At 37.3% G+C, this 21,717-nt stretch overlaps 2 protein-coding genes across 2 annotated transcripts; both read right to left on the bottom strand.

The window, feature by feature from the left end:
* Nucleotides 1–10,038: 10,038 nt before the first annotated feature.
* On the bottom strand, nt 10,039–14,418 carry LOC127438191 (putative RNA-binding protein 15B). The gene has a single exon (XM_051693567.1). It carries the CDS (start codon nt 14,215–14,217, stop codon nt 11,767–11,769), a length of 2,451 nt encoding a protein of 816 aa, XP_051549527.1. The 5' UTR covers nt 14,218–14,418; the 3' UTR covers nt 10,039–11,766.
* An 840-nt stretch (nt 14,419–15,258) lies between these two features.
* On the bottom strand, nt 15,259–20,039 carry LOC127438206 (mesencephalic astrocyte-derived neurotrophic factor-like). Its single transcript, XM_051693616.1, has 4 exons — nt 19,851–20,039; nt 19,053–19,180; nt 18,832–18,973; nt 15,259–15,870 (listed from the first exon to the last, which is right to left on the bottom strand). The coding sequence occupies exons 1-4, from the start codon at nt 19,936–19,938 to the stop codon at nt 15,686–15,688; spliced, it is 543 nt and encodes a 180-aa protein (XP_051549576.1). The 5' UTR covers nt 19,939–20,039; the 3' UTR covers nt 15,259–15,685.
* Nucleotides 20,040–21,717: the final 1,678 nt, after the last annotated feature.

Genomic DNA, 21,717 nt, shown 5'->3' on the forward strand with positions numbered 1-21,717 from the left:
TATTTTTTTTAAGCATTTTAGCTTAAGGCTGCAACATAACAAAATATGATAAATTAAGGGGTCTGAATACTTTATGAATGCACTGTATATACATATTTATAACTGTCCAACAAACAATGAAAATTCTCATATTATTTTGAATTTGTAACACTTAGGGATAAGAATAGAGTCCACTTCCCACAATCTGTGAATCAAAATATAATTCAAATCTAGAAATACATTTAGATTTTTCAAAATCCTAAAACAAAGTAGAATTACAATTAAAAAGATGAAAATGAAAAAAAAGGTGAATACGAAATATTTACGATTCTGCACTCTTTCTAGATTTTTAACTAAATAAGCAAATCTGTGCCATTGACCATGTTAACTTTGTGCAAAAGGTCAGATTTCCTTGCTTCCATTGAACTACACAAGATGTGATTTAGAACATTTCCAAATCAATCTCAATGAAATCAACTTTTGAACCTAACTTTATGTAAGAATATAAGTTATGCCCTGGTGAAAAAAAAAAAAAAAATGTAAAAAAATAAATAACTAGGGATGTGCACAAGTAATCGATTAATCGAGTATAAACTAGTAAAAACACTACTCGAATATTGCAATTTGATTTTCCTTTGTGCCTTTGCCTTCCGTGGGCAACACTGAAACTGCATCTCTCAGCTAAATCTTGCCATTAGTTCTCCCAGAAAGAAAACTCTGCCATTATTTAAAGTGATTGTATAGCTTCAGAAGACTTGGAAAGTATGTTTCTATATGCAAGAGTAAATGTTTTTTTGTTTGTTTGTTTTTTATCTAGATCTTGTTTAAGCATAGTGCTAATTTTTTCATAATAAAAACAGGTTCAAAAGTTGAAGGTTGAACATAAATTCTAAATTTCAAGTAATCGATTAATCTATTTTTTTATGTGTTAGAATACTCGACTACACAATTATTCAAAATGCCCATTCCTACTTTCGATCGCATTAAATAAAACAAGCAATCTGTCAAAGCTCTCGTCAAGGTAATATGAAACTAATAGCGAGAGATCGAGGTACGACAATATAAAGTGACTAATGTTTAACCTTTTTGCACGTGAGTTTCTCCTGTACTGATGGACCCCCCAGCATGAGTTCTTTAATGTGCTGTAATTTAAAAAATAAATAAAATAAAAATCTTACTTTACACTTCACAGCAGATGCACTGAAGAACAGATGATATATTATCAAACATACAACATGGTGTTTATATGTTTATAATGACTGCTTATGATAGATAAGACGTGATAGCGAATGCGCTTGCCAGCTATGCACGCCACCATATTGTTTACATGCAGTGCAACATGGGATTCGGAGTTCGTATTGACCTGTTTCATGTGACATCACTGTATGACCGCGCCGCCATGTTTATGACCAAAATTCCATTTACCTTCAACGTGCTACACAGTGGGATGCGGCAAAAATCAACGAAATTTTTGTTTCTATTTATAAATCTTGAAAAGGTGATACTGCTGTTTTATTACCAGAGCCTAATTTTTTTTTCAATAAAGTTTATCTTTTAAGTGACGTGGCTTCGTTTCGCCAAAGGCAAGCAGTAATGAAGGGGAGAGCAGGGATAAAAAAATACTTGTGGGTCTTCTGCTTTGGGGAAAAAGTGACGTCAATGAAACAGGACAATTAGAAGCATAGAAGGTTCTAAAAACCAAGCCCAGCACTGGAAGTGGTTGGAATGAGTGATGGATGGAATTGGAGAAGGCTCGAGTGGATTGACTAGTTTGTATATTCTTTGTTTGATGTCAGAAAACATGGCCACATCACTGCATCCGACAGTAACGGCTTTAAACTTTTATTTAATGACTGTTTAAATGTTTGTAACTTCTAAAAATAAAGATATTGTGATGTTGAAAAGACTTTTTGAGCAGCTGGTTCATTATGACAACTGCTTCAGTCCCTCTTTTGCTGGTAAACAGCTGCAGGAATGCAGATCACACCGGTTTGATTGCACGTGTCTGAGCCCAGCCTAGTGTAATCACACTGGTTTGATCGTACGTGCGAAAGGGTTAAAGTGATTACTGATGACTTACAACTATAATTGTAGTTTTGTTGCGATTCTATGTTTGGGTTATGGGACGAACTAGGGCTTCATCAAAACAACTATATTAATTAAAACATTGACTTAGCATGAGTTCATTGACTCGTAATTACATAAGCTTAATTGCAGCTAATAACTGCTTTATAGACTGTCTATGCTTTTTAAACCCTCAACACTGTATAAGTTCAAACAGCTCCCCTCTGACAGTCTCCCTGTTGTAAAGCATGATCTTTATTTACATTTATTTCTAATTAGAGATGGGGTCCATGCACTTCCTCTAAGACCACCTAAAAAGTGTTATTTAACTTGACATATAACTTCAAACTGCTTCTTGGGTTTTCTTAAATGTGAAAATATTATAGTTAATCACTGAATATGTCTTTCTTTCATTTGCAATCAAGATCATTTGACAGAAGAAGCATCTAAGTGAATGTCATGAAATATGCTAAGAACATGACAAGGTCATATGAGACCTGAACAAGTTTCGTGATATTCACCCATCTGCAGTAAGACAGAAGTCTGTTTAGACGCTGTATCTCTAACGAGCCACACAGCCTGTTCTATTGTGCCTGGTGCTTCATGGTTTAAAAATACACCAGCAATCTCATCGGGACAAAACAGCCGGCAATTGTTTCGGGGAGATTCCTCCTCTTGTCTCTGCCTTAACTGAGTTGGATTTGTGAGACAGTGCCATAAGCTCTGGGCAACGGTGAGCAGCTTTCTTTGTAGTTGTATAACAATGCTTAAAGTGATAGTGTAGGTATGTCTCAAATACATGCGATGGCCAAAAGCCACCCGGCCGCCAGCCTGCTTGACAGAATGCAAAGCCCAGGCTCAGCTGACATCATCTGGCAGGCGTTTGAGTTGCTGTGGCTGCTGGTGATGTAGTGGTTGCACCATATCCAGGGAGCTTTTCCAGGAAGCCGCGCTGAAACACCTGCCCCAAAAAGACTCCAGGATGCTTTGCATGGATCATAGGGCTTACAGCAGCTGATTCAGGGTCAGTTTTGATGTTGGATGTTATGTATTCTGGCTGATCTGTAGATAGACAAATAAGAAACAACAGTCTGAGTCAACATCAAGCCCAAACATTCAATCTCTTTAATGGGTAACAGGCCCCAAGTGTCACTAAAGGATAAGTATTGGTTTGTTTGTGTGTGTTCTTACCAAGGGTCTGTAAAGATGAAGAATACAACATCACCAGATTCGGTCATCTCTCTTTGGCCCAACCGAGAGGCTGTGTGGCCATGTTTCATTGATTTTTCCTGCTTTAATGGCTTTCATTGGACCTCTCATGATTCCGCATTAATATTTCATTACTTTTGTCTTCCATTTCCTGGGCTGTAAGAGCACCGGGCTGGCTTACAGTGAAGTGCTCTGGGTCGATGGACTGTTACCGGGAACTGGCCAACCCCCCGAAACACCCGATCCCTGTCCACACCCGGGAGAACAAACTTGTGACACTCGCATTGATCGGAGATGACAAAAAGGTCAAAATAATTAGGTAATGAGATGGAATTAGAAGTATGGCACAGTTTACACTAGTAATGTGTCACTATCTACTCACCTTCATGTTTCAAACCAATTTTTTATGACTGTATTCTGAATTTCAATAGCTTTTTGTGAGGCAAAGATCAACATCTAAGTTGGTATTTACCAGTGCTCTTCTGGACATGGATATGGGCTAGGCATAAAAAAAACAACCTAAATTTCACTCTGTTCCTCACAGAAAGCTTTTGGATGGCTTCAGGAGACTATTATAAGTGAGGACTGTTACATGGACTACTTTTATGGAAACTAGATAGCCATGGTCACTATGTACTGTCGTTGTGTAAAGATTCTTTCAAAAGATCTACTTTGTGTTTTACAGAAATAGCAACATACTGGTTAAGAATGACATACAGAATTTTCATTTCTGGGTGAACATTTCGATTAATATTAGGTCAAGAGAAGTCATTTGCCAATTTGTACCAATAAATGTACCATAAACCCAGCTGCAATGGGATTCATGTGCATTTATGCTTGTAAATAAATAAACAACTAGTATGTCTCAAGATCTTGGCTACATACATTTTTCATGCCCCCCAATATTTGAAAATCTGTTCCACTGTTACCTGAGCAAGGTTCATTTTGTCGGTATGAATTGTTGTTCTGTCAAATGATCTGTATGTGTACCTGAGGACTAAATGCAACATTTTTAATTTGAGAAATCAACACCAAGCCTCACCATTTCGATTAATATTATATTACTGAGTTGAAATGAGTTGTGGACATTAAAGTATTCCAGTTCAACAGCGCATACTAAAACAATCAGACATATACAGGTCAGAATGGCTGCTGTCTTCGCACACCATGGAAAGATGCTTTTAAAAAAAAGGACCTGCTTCAAAGGATCCATCAATGTCAAAAAAAAAAAGAAATAAATAAAATAAAAAGGCATCTGTGACGAATAGTTGTTTTGAGAATTCAGTCTAACCCTCTACTGTGCTTTGAAAATACAAGTTTGGAAAGGAGATTTAAAAATATCTTTGCTGTCCGTGTAACTTTGAAGATGTGATTCAGAAATTCAGAAGAAATTTGCATATAAAGTTACACTACACTTTTACAAATTTAGTGGTATAAAATTAAGTAAAATCTACTTAACTTAATAACATAATATTGATTAAAGTGAGTGGGTAAATTGAACTTAAACATTTCAGTTAAAACAGTAGCTTTTACTTACAAATCTGATGTACATGGTACATACATAAACTCTATAAAATTTACATATATGCATTTGGCAGATGCTTTTATCCAAAGCGACTTACAGTGCCCTTATTACAGGGACAATCCCCCTGGAGCAACCTAGAGTTAAGTGTCTTGCTCAAGGACACAATGGTGGTGGCTGTGGGGATTGAACCAACAACCTTCCACTTACCAGTTCAGTGCTTTAGTCCACTACACCATAAATTTAAATGCACATTTTATCTGAACATTCCACATTTAGAGCTTTCCTTACAAACACACATTTAATCAGGTACCACATGGCATAACGAAGCCTTCCACAGGGAAACTTAATGTATTTTATGCAGTCTAATAGACAACATCACCTTGCATTACGAGCGACAGAATCAAACTACAGAGCTGCGCACGAAGACCTCAATACTTGGTGCAAAAAAAAACAAAAAAAAACACAATGATGGTAACATTCAACAGATTTTTTTTTTTTTTTCACATGAACGGATCATTTAGAGAATAAAATGACCATCAGACTTCACAAAATAAGAAGTTACCAAATGTTCCAACAAAATTAACAATAAAAACGTTCTAAATAAACTTGTGAACAGTGAAACCATGCAAGCTTATTATTTATTCAAGCCTGGTGCATGCTTAGAACACCAGAATCGAAAAGTAAAATGTACTTATTTTATTTACCTGTGAAATTTACTCAAATTAGCAAGTTTTTTTTTTTTTTTTTACTTTGATACATGATGATGCATTGTAAAGATTATAACAATCATTAATATTTACTTATAATCTAGAACATTGATTGTCACATTTAAACTGAGCACAAATGTAGAATTTACTTAATATTTTCAAGTTCACGCTTTAACCAACTTATTCAATGTAAAAAGTACTTAATCTTTTTTGCTACTATTTATTTCACCACAACATAATTTTTTACTGTAGTCGTCACACTGGAAAGTTGTTGTAAGGGCTATATCTCAGCAATGATAACATTTGGAGCCAAAAGTCCAGTTGTGCAAATGTGCATTTTCTCTAGCATAGGCTTTCTATGCTGGTTTCAAACACCTAGTTCAAAACCCTCTTAAATGACAATATTATTATGAATTCAACACTCCAAAGTAAATTTTACAAGATAATCAAACTACACTGACATACATTAAGGTAAGAGTCAATTATAGTATGAACGCAGATTTTACTATTTTCATATTGGTATTTTTTTTTTTATCAAAGCACAATGCTTTAATGTTTTAATCAATAAATGTTTTATTTTTATTTTTTTATTTGCCGTGCCTTAATAAAAGCCTATTTTAGTGTATTAGCCTATTTTCTACTACAGGTGTAGATTTAAAAAGAGGTGTAGATTTTGTGTTGTAATGTTAGATGTTATATTTTGTTGGTTGTGATAGGAGGTGTGCTTGTTCCCCCCGTCATCTCCTAACGTCAGTGTTGTATAAAGTATACATTTGTCATACTTGCGTAAAAGTAAAGATACCTTCATGGAAACTGACTCAAGTAAAAGTTAAAGTAGCTCAAGAGAAAACGACTTAAGTAAAAGTATTAAAGTAACTGATATTAAATTTACTTAAGTAACAAAAGTACAAGTAAATTGCATAAATTATCTAACAGTTCATTAAACCCATGGCAACTTATTTGATTGGTGGTGCTCATCATTTACTCACCCTCATGCCATCCCAAACGTGTTTGACTTTCTTTCATCTGCAGAACACAACCAAAGATTTTAGAAGAATATTTCAGTTCTATAGGTCAATTCAATGCAAGTGAATTGTGGCCAGACATTTCAAGCTACAAAAAGCACTTTAAGGGAGCATAACTACTACAGTAGTTAAATCCATATCCTCTGAAGTGATTCAGTTGGTTTTGGGTGAGAACAAACCAAATTGTAATTAATTTTCACTGTATATCTTGCCATTACGATCTCTAGGCATGATCATGATTTCAAGCTTGATTTCACTTTCTAGTGCTTGGCGCATGCGCAGAGCCCTAGATGGCGCTATAGGAAGTGTAATCGAGCTTGAAATCCTGATTGCCAAGGAGACTGCTAATGTCAAGATTTATAGTCGAAAAAGGAGTTATATTTTGGTCTATTGTCTCCCAAAACCAACTGGAGTCTTATGGATACTCTTATGCTGAATTTATGTCCTTTTTGGAGCTTCAAAGATCTGGCCACTTACATTGAATTGACCTGCGTAACAGCGATATTCTTCTGAACATCTTTTTTTGTTTGTGTTCTGCAGAAAAAGAAAAAAAGAAAAGTCATAAACATCTAGGATGGAATGAGGGTGAGAAAATGATGAGAGAATTTTCATTTTTAAATGAACTATCCCTTTAATGGTGCATTCAAGTCACATCAGAAAGTCACATAAGAATCATATTTATGGGATGAGTGTAAATGAACACCACAGTTCGTATAAATTGGAACACTGAAGAAGAGAGTTAAGTCATATTAGTGACCAGAACAGAGACTTGTGGGGGTGGGCTCTTTTTATTTGGGCCAATAAGCACCCACCCAGAACACCCTGGCAACTGCAGAGCAATGTGCAAAAAACACAGAAAACAACTTAGCAACAGCATAGCAACAACCTGGCAACCACATACTGAAGCTATGTGCCAAAACACATAGCAGAATCACCTTGACAACAGCATAGCATGCCCTAGCAATCATCCAGAAAACCCTAGTTACACAAACTGTAGCATAAATGTGCTTCAAAGCAAATTTAACAATTTAGCAACCATCCAGAAAACTAGATTTGCTTAGGCAAAGACCATTCATCCATCTTCATAAAATCTAAAAAATAAATATTGTTGGACATTTTCATGAGCGCTGGTACAGTAATTATTCATACATATCATACCTTGTTTAAATGTAAAATGTGAATGCATGTGATTGACTTTTATATGAACAGGTCTCCAGGAAATGCGGGAGACTGATCGCACATAACGCAACAGCTTTCATAATGTTTCAACCTAACCTTATCAAATTAATTAGTCAAAAAAATAAACTCCCACGAGCAGTTTCTTGTCTTCCGCAGTGGAGACAGACGACAGAACAAGTAATCTGGCGCGTGCTTCGCTTGTGATTTTGACTCAGATTCATGATTCACAAAACGAATCATTTAGACCGCTTTTTGAATCTTTTTGTTCAGTTCAAATGAATCAAATTTAAAAGATTCGACTCAAATGATTCTTTCAACTTATCATTGCATGCATTTTTGCACGTGCAGCTGTTTTTTATTTTTATTTTTTTTCTCTTTGCGGTGTTCAGTCGCAAATGTAATGAAAGGGTCTGGAGAGATTTATCGGAGTAAAAGTATCAATTTTCTCTTCAAAATGTAGTGAAGTGAAAGTAAAAGTCCAAAGAAATATTTATACTCAAGTACAAAAAAAAAAAAAAAAATATATATATATATATATATATATATATATATATATATATATATATATATATATATATATATATATATAAACTGTACTTAAGTACAGTAACAAAGTATTTGTACTTGGTTCATATGGAACGTACACCACTGGTTTAATAACAGGTTCCATTGTGAAAACTTACCCCATATAGTGTGACAATATACCCCATTATAGGGGCATTTGGTACAAAAGGTCAATGAGTGCTCAACAAATTGTCTTTTTTCTTGGGCAAGAACAGTGAAAATGCTTAATATTTTATTGTTTTTCCTAACCAAGGCATCAAAGATATGTGGCTATGCAAACTTGAAATTAACTTTCAAAAATAAGCCTTCACTGAGAAATATTCACTGGAGTAAAAAAAAAAAAAAAAAAAAGGGTGACAGCTTGCCCCGGTCTTCCCTATAATTCAGCCAGTCATTTTAGAAAAATAAACCCCACCAGTGTGATCAGAAACTTGCAACACCCACTGCAATAATGGCTGACTGACTGTACTTTATCCCACTTATTACATGGCAACTTACCAAATAAATAAATACAGTCATGAAATATTGCTTTGAAGATTATTTGAAATGAAATAAGCTTCCTGGCTCATTGTACAGTTTAGCAGCCATCATTATACAAAAATATTTGACAGCAGAATGACGTAATTGACCAAATAAGCATTATAGTGAATATATATATACATTTTATTTTAATGCTATACATTTATATGTAAATTACCTAAAGATCTGTTAAGCATTTAATAATGCTCATTATGTACTGTCTGTTATTGGATGCTATTATGCATGCCCAAAAATGCATTCCAAATGCAATGGTTAGAACTAAATGACCCTTTTTTTGCCCCATTTAGACCTTTCACTAAAAAAGCTAATAATACACTTATAATACAAGTATACATGGGTAATTAATCACAATAACATTAGCCATGATTCAGTTCATTATCTATAAAAACTCAAGGCCCATGAATTACAGTTCCCCAGCACAGACCAGCAGATATTAGTGGACTGTTTCAGTTACAGGCAAGTAAACGTGCAAACACAAAATCCACTATAATTGACTGATTTCCAGGAATTACCTGTCACCTTGAGAGCAGGAGGTCTAGTCAATTAAACGACTCGAAGGCTTTTTGAGTTAGTTGGTCAGCAGTAAAGCTTGGAGTAAAGATTCAGCTAGGCCGACGACTGTAGACTAAACAGTTTAGATTCACTCATTCTGACATCGCTAAATTAGCTAATTAAGGGTTAGCTAGTACAATTTCTATTATTAACAAGCATCTGAAAACAAGGGGAAGCCCAGTCTAATTTTATGCCATCATGTATATATTAGAGAGCATACATTTCAAATGCAAACAGCTTTATTTGCATGCTGGCATTGGGCGTGACTAAATGAAGACTGCTTTCAAGTTGGTGTTAAATGTGGCAACGTTTCAGCAAGCGTTTAATATGCACAGCACAGACTGTTTTCCCTTGAGCTACTTCCAACTTGCACAGCAGGGTCTATGAAGTTTTGTTTTTCTATGACAACACTGCTACCTAGTGGTTATTAAAAGCACAAGCACAACTAGGCCTCTTTTTTATTTTTTATTTTTAATTGATGGATGCGGTTGCTTGGTTACCACTTTAACCTTCACAACTTGTTTTGTAGGCAAGAGGTGAGATGCAGAGGTAGCTATGGAGACAGGACGTAAGCTTCGGGATGCGAAGTCACGTTTGTTGGCCGCACATCTTCATTATGAAAGCAGGTCTGACACCTTTGATATTAAACGTTAAAATGAATGAACAGATTTGCAAATAAAGACCAGAGATAGGATTTAAAAACAGGAACATGAATGTTTACTTACATGTTTAAATGCCATACATATTTTGCATACAGACAGAAAAAATGACTTTTCCTGGGGAAAATAAAATATTACAAAAAAGGAGCGATACAAGAGAGGCAGTAAAATAGCAGAACACAATTAAAAAGAAATAACAGAAAATAACCGTTCACTATAAAGGGATGTAGTGTTGGCAGGTGGATTTTTTGAATCCCTTTATTAACGGTGAATACCTAGAAATACATCATTATGAAACTCAATCGCTGGACATTTTAAAAGTCCCAAAACAGCACTTGTTTAAAAGGGACACTGGCTCAATTTACCACTGGTGAAAAAGACATGGCAAATAGTCATTCAATGGAGGGCGGTCAAAAACAAAGGCTTACAGAGTTAGTTCACCCCCCCTCTTTATGAACCCTTATGATACCTATTTATTTTGGGTGAACTGCTCCTTTAAAAGACATTCCAGCATACAAACAAACAGCTACACAAGCTTAATCCGTAGTGTTCATTACATTTACACACATTAGTGTTTGGATACATACAGTACTCGATCGGTAAGATACACGTGTGGTCACATGAACTTCTGTTAATGCTGCAGGTGCACATTACGAACAAAACAATAAAATTGCAGTCGACCCTAAGACAGTTTGTCATCATCATTTTGTCGAACATACCTGATGTGTTACATGATTAAAGAGGTAGATGCCATCATTTATGACACAAATGCCTCACCTGACTTGAAAAATCTGTATTCTCAAGTACTGTGTATTTCTGAAGGCAGGAAGAACTGTTACGCGAGTACTGAGGAGTTAAAAGCCACAAGATATTAGAACACTTGATTTTGAAGTCAAAAGGCCATATTCATTAAACACAAGCAGAACAAATTAGTGTAAATCATTTGTAAAATAAACATCTTACATATATGGTTGCATTTCATTGAACGAGGCAGTTTACTTTAGAACTTCATGATTTACACAAATGTGTTCATCTAAGCTCATATCTAGTAAGTGAAAACAGGACAAATGGATGTAACTTGGGAGGGAAGAACGGTTAGATGTCATGTGAAAGTGTTACGAAGTTACATTGCCGTTAAAAAAATAACACTTTAATCCCAGTGAATGTTCCTCAAGCATGAAGCACAAGCAAAACTAATTTGTGTAAATCTTCTGTGTCAAACACATTCTTGTATTGGTCTTATATTGTTGCTTCAATTGAATTTGACCAATGGATTTGCAAACAATTTATACCGAAATTTGTTTTGCACGTAGTTCATGAATGAAGCCCAAAATGTTTTATGCTCATCATACTGTATAGCGAACCCCTGTGCGGGAACTTCAGTCAGATTGTCTACTGTGTGCAACTTTATAAAAAATTATCAAATAGGATAACTAATATTTGGAACACTGTTGAGAAACAAATTTAAAACTCGCTCGTAAAACACCTTGTTTGGGAATGATATTCATTTATATATATATATATATATATATATATATATATATAAAGAAGGGAACACTGATTAAGTGGAGAGTGAAAAAGAATAGCTCACCCGAAAATGAAAATTCTGTCATTTACTCACCTTCTTGTTTCAAACCATTAAGACTTACCATTTTTTTCCCCAGGGAACACGCAAGTAAATGACAGAATTTTCATTTTCAGGTGAACTATCCTTTTAAATAAAAAATAAAAAAAGTACATACACCTTAAAAGGAATAGAAATTTTAAGGTGAGTCTTTAACAACCACAATGACCAAGTGCTCTTCCTCAAGTTTTCCAAGAGTTTTCAGAGCAGTCTGGAGATACTGTTGCGAGAAGTCACAAGGAGGGAAGGCGTACAACATGCCCCCCATCTCCCTCTCTTTGGGGCCACCAAGAGGTAGGCCAATGACCCCTGCTGCCTGCTTGTTCCTGAGGTACGTTACCAAGTTGCGGAGAAGTCGCTGCTGAAGGCCTGGTTCTGGAGGAGGGGCGTTCCGGTCCATGGGCCCCTGGACGGCGAGAAGGACAGCGTAACCGTCCGGGCTGCCCAGCTTGATGCGTCGAGTCACCTCATCCAGTTTGGGCTGATCCAATCTCAGCCGCTGAGCTATTTTAAGTTGTGTGATCTTAGAACCGCCTGCTTGGTTGTCTCTCATGAGGGAGAGTAGAAAGCTTGCGCCTCCCTCCAGCATGTGCATGTTTGTGGGGAAGCAGCTGTTTTTAAGGACAAGAGAACCATGCCATACACGACTCAGCGTCTGGGCATATTCAGAGAGTGTACTGGGCTTTTTGGAGTCCGTTTTGGACTTGTCAGTCTGTGAATCAGGGTCACTATCGCTTTTGCGATGATTACGATCACGTTCACTGTCCTTCCTCAGATACAAAGATTCATCCTGTGGGGGACGTTCGTCACTGGAGTGTCTGCTGATGTCAGGAGTGTGATCCAGAGGTTCAGAGGTGGAGTCTGGAAGGCGACCGCGTCCCCGGTCCGGGCTGTCCTCAGGGGTAGAGGGTACCCCAACCCGGAGTTTTGACCTTCCGCGCTCCTCACTGGGTCGCTCGATGGGACTGAGGCTCCTTCGTTTGCAGCGTTCCTCCCAGTTTTTCCCCACCCCGCGTTCCAGGTCTCGCTCCTTTAGCCAGCACTCCCTGCTACGGCTTCGACTGCGGCTACGCTGTCTCACCCGCCCAAACGCCTCCGGATTCGCCCGCCGCTCCAACCCCTTCGGCGGACTCCATTCTCGGTCTGAAAGGCGCTCTCTTTCCCTGTCTGTAAACAGAGGGTGTGAAGGTGAGCGAGCCCTCACTCTCAGCTCTCTTTCAAGGCTACGGTGACGTCCATAACCATCAGGAAGAATATCATAAGGTGGAGGGGAGAGCAAAGGAGGCTGGTACTGTTGAGGGTATGGCCTTGTTTCCTCTGCCTTTGCAAAATCCACACGCAATCTACGATTCGGACCACCCAGAGGGAAGCCACGCATTTGCGCACAAGCGGCCTGAGCTGCGTCCAAGCTTTCATAATGAATGTACGCAAAGTTATCTCCTTTCACGTAGTCTATGGTCCGAATACTCCCAAAGCGATCAAACTCACGGGCTAAAGCAGCCAGCGAGGTATTCGGGCTAAGTCCGCCAACCCATAGTCGAGTCGTCGGATTGGCCTTCCCGTAACCAATCTTAATCGGGTTCCCATTAATCATGCGTCCCTGCATAGCCACTTTGGCCCGGTGTGCCATATCTAAATTTTGAAATTTAAGAAAAGCATAAGCGCCCCCTTGTCCACGGGCAGGGCGTTTGATCACAACTTCTTCAATAATTCCATATTTTTCGAAGACTTGTCGTAGTTCCACCTCCAAAATATTATGATCCAAGTTGCCGATGAATAAATTCCGAGTGGCTCTCTGATCGTCCTCTGGTTTTAAGTCGTCCTCAGGAAGCTGGTATGCATATGCACGACGACTCTCCTCCAAAGCACTATAATAGTCCAAAACACGGTCCCTGCTGAGTCCCACACCATCCACATAATGTCTAGGTCTTACATCTCTGATGGCACTTCCCCCAGCACCTGGTGAAAGGGACCGCTGTCTGTATGTGTAGGCGGCACCATGCATGGACACATAACTAACATCTGGAGGTGTGCAACTGCGACGCCTCATGTACATTGGTTCAACTTTGAGTGGACGGTCATATAGCACCAACCTGGTTTTGGCGTGGCGCGCTTCCCGCGCAATTTCCGTGTGTCGGAAGTTGACATAAGCGATACGACCAAGCTCAGGCGTATGAGACAGCTTGACGCTCACATCCCCGAATTTTTTGAACTCATGAAACAGTCCGTCCTCTATATGTTCATCAGAAAGTGTTGATCCAAGGTTGCTTATAAGTAGTGTCTTGTATTCAAGTCGAGTACCCAACATGTCTGCAGATGAGGTCTTACCTTTAGGCAGGACTGTTGTTGTTCGGAGCGGGGCTCGACCCAACAGACCCAGTTCATGATGCGGGCGGTGATGCAGACTCTCTCTTTCTTCTCGAACCCGAGGTTTTTCCCGCTCTCTGCTGCGGCTTCGTTTATGATAATTTCGGCTTTCGGCGAGCAGCAGCGCGAGCGGCGGGTTTAGCTCGCGCTCTCGGTCTCGCTCGCGTACGCGTTTGGCGAGCGTTCTGGACGGACTCGCGTCGCGTTCGGCCTGCCGCTTCATTATACAGTGATGCTCCGCTTCAGCAAAAAAAATATAAAATCAGTTCCGAGGTGAAATCTCACGGCTCCAAGAGATGTTGCACATTCGTGATGAGGGTTTTAACTAGGGTTTGCACGGAAACGTGTCGGCTGGATGCTAAATTACTCGGATAAAAATAAAGCGACATACATTAGCGTCGCCTCGGCTACATCTATTCCGCCATCTTGGACAAAAGGAATGTGCGCGCTCCACGGGTGGGATGAGCCTCAAGTGACGTCTGTGTGCGTCGCGTGACGTTGTGATTATGGAAAACCTCCATATTAATAAAATCAAATGGTCTGGCTCCCAACTTTTTTTTTTTTTTTTTTTTTCATGTAATAAATTATTTTTAACAACACTTTAGTGTCTTGAATAAGTACAAAAGCAAATATGTTATTAGAACAGGCAATATTATTAAGTATGATATTTTATTATATTCTGGCACTTTTATTGTTATTATTATTTTGTTTGCATACAAACCATACAAAGCAACGAACATTTCTCTCGAATGTTGTGGAAAAATTTTCAATAATGAAAAAATATGAAAATTTCACTCAAAATCTGAGAAAAACACAGTATCTAAGGTTTGAAAAGGACACGAGACTACTGCATACTCCAAAGTATATATTATATTCTTCCTATGTATTTTTAATCATTAAAGTATCATTATGCAATATGCAATGATACAATAGTATTCTCTGTTGAGACATTTTGACATGCATTAGCTCATCTGGGTATTACATAAATTCAGACAATTAGCATAATATGCACATACATACTGAACACTGTAGAATTAGTGTTTTGTTAGTTGTATGCTATTCCCAACATAGCCAGTGTGACATTCTGTTCAAGAACTTATTTAAATGTACCAAAAGTTGCAATGTGATTTGTACAAATACATTTGTCTCATTTTATATTTAGGTCAACAAATAATATTAAATTTTACATACGAAAGTTCATGGCCACGACAAAGGCGTAAACAGATCCAATGTTTGATGTACAAACAATAGGACAAGACACATTTGTTTTCTTCTTTTAATGAAAAAGACAGTATAACTGTAATAAACACATTTTACAGCAAAGTTCATCAAAATGACCCAATATTTCAAAGGTGAGACTCTCCCCCAGCTATTTCATATAATTCGAGTCAACAAAGAAAGCCTATACCCTCAAAAAGAAAAATACATAATCAAACTATGCAAAGTGTGTCAAAAATATTACCCGGAGCATCAGGAGGCAAGCACAGGTTGCGGTGGATGTTAGTCAAAACTAGCTTGCATGTCATAAATTAAAGGTCATGTATTTGCATGGAAGTGTTTACCCCGGAGTACATGGTAAAGTGACAACACAATGCGAACCCCACTGCTAGGTGGTCGGTCAGCAGCACGGTGCAAATCTTCCACCCCAAATGCCTCTGGCCACTACCTGGGTCCCATAATTCCACCTGAGTTTACAGATCTGTCCGTGCCTTGGCTGCGTTGGGTGCATACTTGGGCATTAGCTCATTGATTTTGCGAATGAAGTCAGATTTCTCCACACATCCTTTACAGGATTCTCCCCATTCCTCCAAAATCTTCTTTAGATCCTTTACTTTCAGCTTCTTCAGGTCGACGGAGCTCAAGTCAACTTGTTTATCTAGAAGAAAAAAAAACATATTTATGAGTGGTAGTTCTTCATTTTATCAGTTCCAAACATCTATCAACAGCCATGTCAACGGATATGCATTATCTGGATTGAGTAAATATTGTGTTAGTAAGTGTCTGTTTGATTTAAGCAATTTTGTGCAATTCTCATTTGTCATAATTAAATTATGTAAATGGTTAGTTGACAAAAATAACAGGGGTCAAATCAATGCTAGGATATACTAGGGTATGCCGTAAAGCTGTCAAATTAAAATTCGTCATTCAAATATTTGTCAAATTTAAGATAAAAATGCACATTTCAATTGTGGATATGTACCAAGCAATGATGATGACTCACAAAAACATAAAACATAAAAACAGAACACGGGTTTCTCAAAACACGTTTTAAAGGTTTTTTCCTTTTAAATTGAAAAAGAGTCTAAAAAACTGCATCGTTACTGCAGAAGATGCTGAAAAAACAGAGAGAAACGGCGCAACAGTCAAAGACGTCCGTCTAGTGCATGCTTACATAGACAAAGACATACGTGCTCGGAGTGAAGGGCCCCCAGAGGTGAAGGCCTTTGGCGGTTAGGTCTTGACAAAGCCTTCCTCTCTTTTACAATGCATAAGTGTTAGGTATGTACATACAACTGTATTTAATAAAAAAACACTGTGGTACTGCTGGTATTATGAAGCTGGAGTCTGTGGTAGTACTATGGCAGCGGTATAGGCTAATGTGCAACATTACAGGCCTGAGTATACTTCGGTCGTCTGCATTGCTGATCGCTCCATGCACAGTATGCGTGACATATTTTGTCATCAGCACAGTCCGTGTGTGGCCCAGATTTAAAGACGCGGACAGTCCTATTATGTGCATGCGCCTGCCATTGACTGTTCTGAAAGTGTACCACAAAACGTCGTAATGCGCATACGTCGAACGCGTTTGTATTCGCTCGTTCAAAACAGCATACTTTTGAAAGGAAGCATGGTCAATCGGGCGCCATACAATTCAGAACACAAGGTATACCCGGGCCTTAAGTTAACATAGAACCATCTACTGAAGCATTTATTTTCTCTTTTTAAGATTTGAGAATATGAATTGGCTAAATCTGCTGACTTAATCATTTTATGCATATATATATATATATATATATTTTTTTTTTTTTTTTTTTTTACAGCCAGATAAATGCTTTGCAATAAACAATAGCTATGACATGGTGCTTTCTGGTTTATATTGATTTGTTTCGCTCTCTTGTAGACAAAGTTGATTTAAAAATCAGAAGTCTTATTTTTCCCCCTACTTAAAATATTGTCTTTACGATGTAAATATAATTTGAATTTTGGTAATATTTCAATGAAAAATGCGAATTTAGTTTTTTTATTCTGCCCTAGTGTGCCGTTACATGTCTCGCATGGTCGAGCACACGAAATTTACGTTACGCGAAAAACCGAAGTGTACTTTGCCCTTAAAGGATTAGTTCACCCAAAAATAAAAATCCTCTCATGGTTTACTCACCTTTAAGCCATCCCAGTTGTGTATGACTTTCCTTCTTCAGCAGAACCAAAGTGAAGATTTTAATAAGCACATTTCAGCTCTTCCAGAGGAGCACTGAAGGGAGGGATGTGTTTGTACTGGCAGTTGAGTTTGAATATCAACAGTGTTTCTCAGGAAATCGCCGAATGCACCTTTAAAGTCTTCTGAAGCAAATCAAAAGGTTTGTGTAAAAAAAAATAAAAAAAAATCATTTAAACTTTATCAACAGCAGTCGACGCATCAATGGCGTAAGCGCAATGGTGTGTTCATGCAAGCAGTTGGAAGCATGCGCTTCGTATACAATGAACAATGTTCATTCAGAGGAATGTACGTCAAGCGAGAGTTGGGTCATTTCAAACTGAAATACAGTGGTGGGCGGAAGCAATGATTTAAAGTTAAAAACGTTTTAATTATCGATTTGTTAATTATTGAAAAACCTATCGATTTGATTCAGAAGACATTCATTGATCAACTGGAGTCGTGTGGATTACTTTTATGCTGCCTAAATATGATTTTTGGACCGTCAAATAACCAGCAGCCTCACGGCACCCATTCGCTTTCATTGTATGGACAAACAGAGCTGAAATGTGCTTATTAAAATCTTCATTTCAGTTCTGCTGAAGAAGGAAAGACATACACATCAGAGATGGCTTAAAGGTGAGTAAACCATGAGAGAATTATCATTTTTTGGTGAACTATCTCTTTAAGATATAGCGCATAATTTTAGATTTTGGTCACCAGTTGTTATGAACTTTTCCATTTCAATTTTGATTTCACTATGAATTTATAGAAGTGCAAATATTCCATGAAGTCTTTCAATTAATGAGATAATGAAAACTGCACCCACAACAGTTAATACAATTTGAAAAATGCAGTTTGACGTCATTTTAGGAGACTGTTGTCATACTTCTGAAAATTATAAGGACTTTAACACATACAGGTTGTTTTTTGTTTTTGTTTTTTCATAAATGTAACCATACTTTTCCATTTAGAAGTGTGAACATTATCCGTTTTTGAAATACTGGCAAATGAGTCCAGGCAATTTATACGCCTATAAGATGTTTCCTCTCAGATGTCAATAAGACATTCATCAGATGTCTTTGAGATGTTTATGATTAAGATAGTTTGTAAATCTGATCTTTTTAAGATGTTTAGCAGATGTTAATTAGATTGTGATGCTTTCCAGATGAAAAGATCTAAAACAGAGATCTCGAAGATGTGTGCGTGCTCCTTTAGAAATTTATTTTTTGAGTTTTCTAGTCACGTCTCAATAAAAGATGACAAACTGAATTATTGACTTTTCTCTTTACATACTTAAGATAGCCTAACATGTGAATTCATGGTATCTGATATCGACACATCAGTCAACCTCTAGACAGCTGCAATACATTAATCAAAAAAGGAAACTATTTTCATATGCAAATTAACTTTTCAACCTACCATATTTCAGTTCACAGATTTGACTGTCCTTCTTTTTCAGCTTTTCACAGATCTTGTCTGCTGGCATATGGTAACTCATCGGTTTGGAAACTTCATTGATTATTTTTGTAGCTGCATCACTTGTTGCACCTATATAATAACACTTCACACACAAGAACAGAATAAAGTATAAATGAACTGAACTAATGCAGGATATACATATACACAAAACACAAACTTACAAAGCGGTTTTCTTTCCCTTTGGCTTCTTTGCAAGCTTTTAGAAGAGCATTTTCAATGGCTTCACTGTTGAATTTGACATCGTTGACAGGAAGTGACTGGTAGAAGCGTTCCAGGAATCCCACACAAACTGTAATGCCAAATAAAAAATGATCAAAATTAGGTGCCATTAACAAGGGAAATGATCCGGTAACTTAAATGTATTTTTGAGAACAGCAAAACTAGAGCAAAAGCATACATTTGCTTAAGAAATGACCACGACTTTTAAGATTTTACTCATTTCTAGGTCTGGAAATCACAATATATATATATATATATATATATATATATATATATATATATATATATATTAACAGTTTCTAAATAGAAGCGTGATATATAATGACTAATAGGTTGTTATTTTAACAGGTGCATCATAGTACTAGTATCATGATGTGTTTATTGACATGGGCTTCTGTTGATACTGTAACATTATGCAACCCCATTCTTTTAATATTAGTATTATAACATATTTAAAATATATACCATATTATAATAAAATATATATATATATATATATATATATATATATATATATATATATATATATTTTCACCCTTACACCCAAAATGAACCTAAAACACAAAGCAAAACTTTAAATCTTTTAAAAAAAAAATTTATTCATGCATAAAGTAGTTAAATGAAAATAAACCAAATATACTAAATCAAAATAAATATATCAAATAAACTAAAAAAAAAAAATTTGAAATGTCAAACACATCTGTTTATAACGTGAACATAGATTAATATATTAAACGTACCTTCACAATCTCCCGCTTTCAAAGCATCACTGCTGCTCGGCATCAACGTCAGGGCCAGTGCCACCGAAAGACCACTTAAATATAACATCCTTAAAGCAAAACAACGCGTCTAACTACTTAAATACAAGTACTGGACTCAGTATTGAACAATCATTAAAGATGCCGGTTCGAGAACACGACTGCGCTTCCTATTCTAAAGACCCGCCTACACTGCCACCCGATTGGTTTAAGTTCCACTCATCGTAATCCTATTGGCTGAATCATGACGTTGCAACACGCACTCTCATCTGACTGGATGTGTACTGTTCTTCCAGGGAGTCGGTCCAGTTGGCGGCCTCTGATTGGTTCTCGGTGTGTATCCGGGGCTAATGGCGTGTCGTTTTCCCCACCGCCATGTTTGTAGTTCTTTGTGATTGTTTCGTTTCATAACTGTTTTGCTGTTGACATTCCTTGTGCGACCTTAGGGACATTTTTGTCTTTTTCATTTTAGTTTTTTCGATCACGTTGGCTGTGTTAATGCCAACAGCATACATTTTGCCAAAGGTGTGTATTTTTGGGAGGATTTTGATATTTCAACCTCAGTTCCTATAATACTTATATAATACACAATACACAATATACAGAATATATGTGCACAACATAGTTACACTCAGGAACTTAAGGACAAAATTTCCCAATTGAAACCCATTAAAACGGCAATATTTGATCCCAGTGCCATTAAAGCAATATCATGAATTCTATTATATTATGCTTTCATTCCGGAGCCCTGGGTTCAAAATGAAATTTTGTAAATGTTTTCCACCAGATGGCGCCATTATTTCTCATGTTTAGCCTATGGAGCAAATACATGCTTTTTTCCTATTTTCTGTTTGCTGTATTATAGCGCACTGCAGGTCAATTAAATAAATGATGCATCTAAAATTGTGTGGGTGTGTTGGTATGGATGTCAGAGTGTGTTTTGTATGTGTGTATTGAGAAATGTGTGTGTGTGTGTGTGTGTGTGTGTGTGTAAAAAACAACAGTGGCATTATTTACATTTACATTTACATTTATTCATTTGGCAGACGCTTTTATCCAAAGCGACTTACAAAAGAGGAAAACATAAGCAAATCATCGTAGGAGACAGTGGTAAAAGTGCTGTATTACAAAGTATCACTAGCATCATAATAGTATTCAAAACAGAATAAAGTGCAACAGAATTTATTTATTTATTTATTTATTTTTTTAATGACTGGTTAAGTGTTCATGGAAAAGATGTGTTTTTAGTCGTTTTTTGAAGACAGAGAGTGAGTCAGCTTCACGGATGGAGTTGGGAAGGTCATTCCACCAACGTGGAACGATGAAGCTGAAAGTCCGGGAAAGTGTTTTGGTGCCTCTTTGTGTTGCTACAACAAGGCGACGTTCCTTAGCGGACTGCGGGCTTCTAGTGGGCGCGTAGCTCTGCAGAAATGATTTTAGGTATGCTGGAGCAGACCCAGTGACTGTTCTGTATGCCAGCATCAGAGCCTTGAATTTGATACGTGCATCAACCGGCAGCGAGTGGAGAGAGACAAGGAGTGGTGTAACGTGCTCTCTTTGGTTCATTAAAGATCAGACGTGCTGCTGCATTCTGGATCATTTGGAGGAGTCTAGTTGCACATGCAGGGAGGCCTGCAATGAGAGTGTTACAGTAGTCCAGTCTAGTTATGACAAGTGACTGGACAAGCATTTGTGTGGCAAGGGTCTTATCTTCCTGATATTGTAGAGTGTAAATCTACATGATCTTGGGGTCTTTGAGATGTGGTCTGTGAAATTTAGTCTGTTGTCGATGGATTATGTAAACAAACTGGCATTTAAAGGGTTAAAATCCTGAAAAGGAATGAATATT

Source organism: Myxocyprinus asiaticus, chromosome 49 (genome assembly GCF_019703515.2).
Source record: "Myxocyprinus asiaticus isolate MX2 ecotype Aquarium Trade chromosome 49, UBuf_Myxa_2, whole genome shotgun sequence".
Taxonomy (NCBI): Eukaryota; Metazoa; Chordata; class Actinopteri; order Cypriniformes; family Catostomidae; genus Myxocyprinus; species Myxocyprinus asiaticus.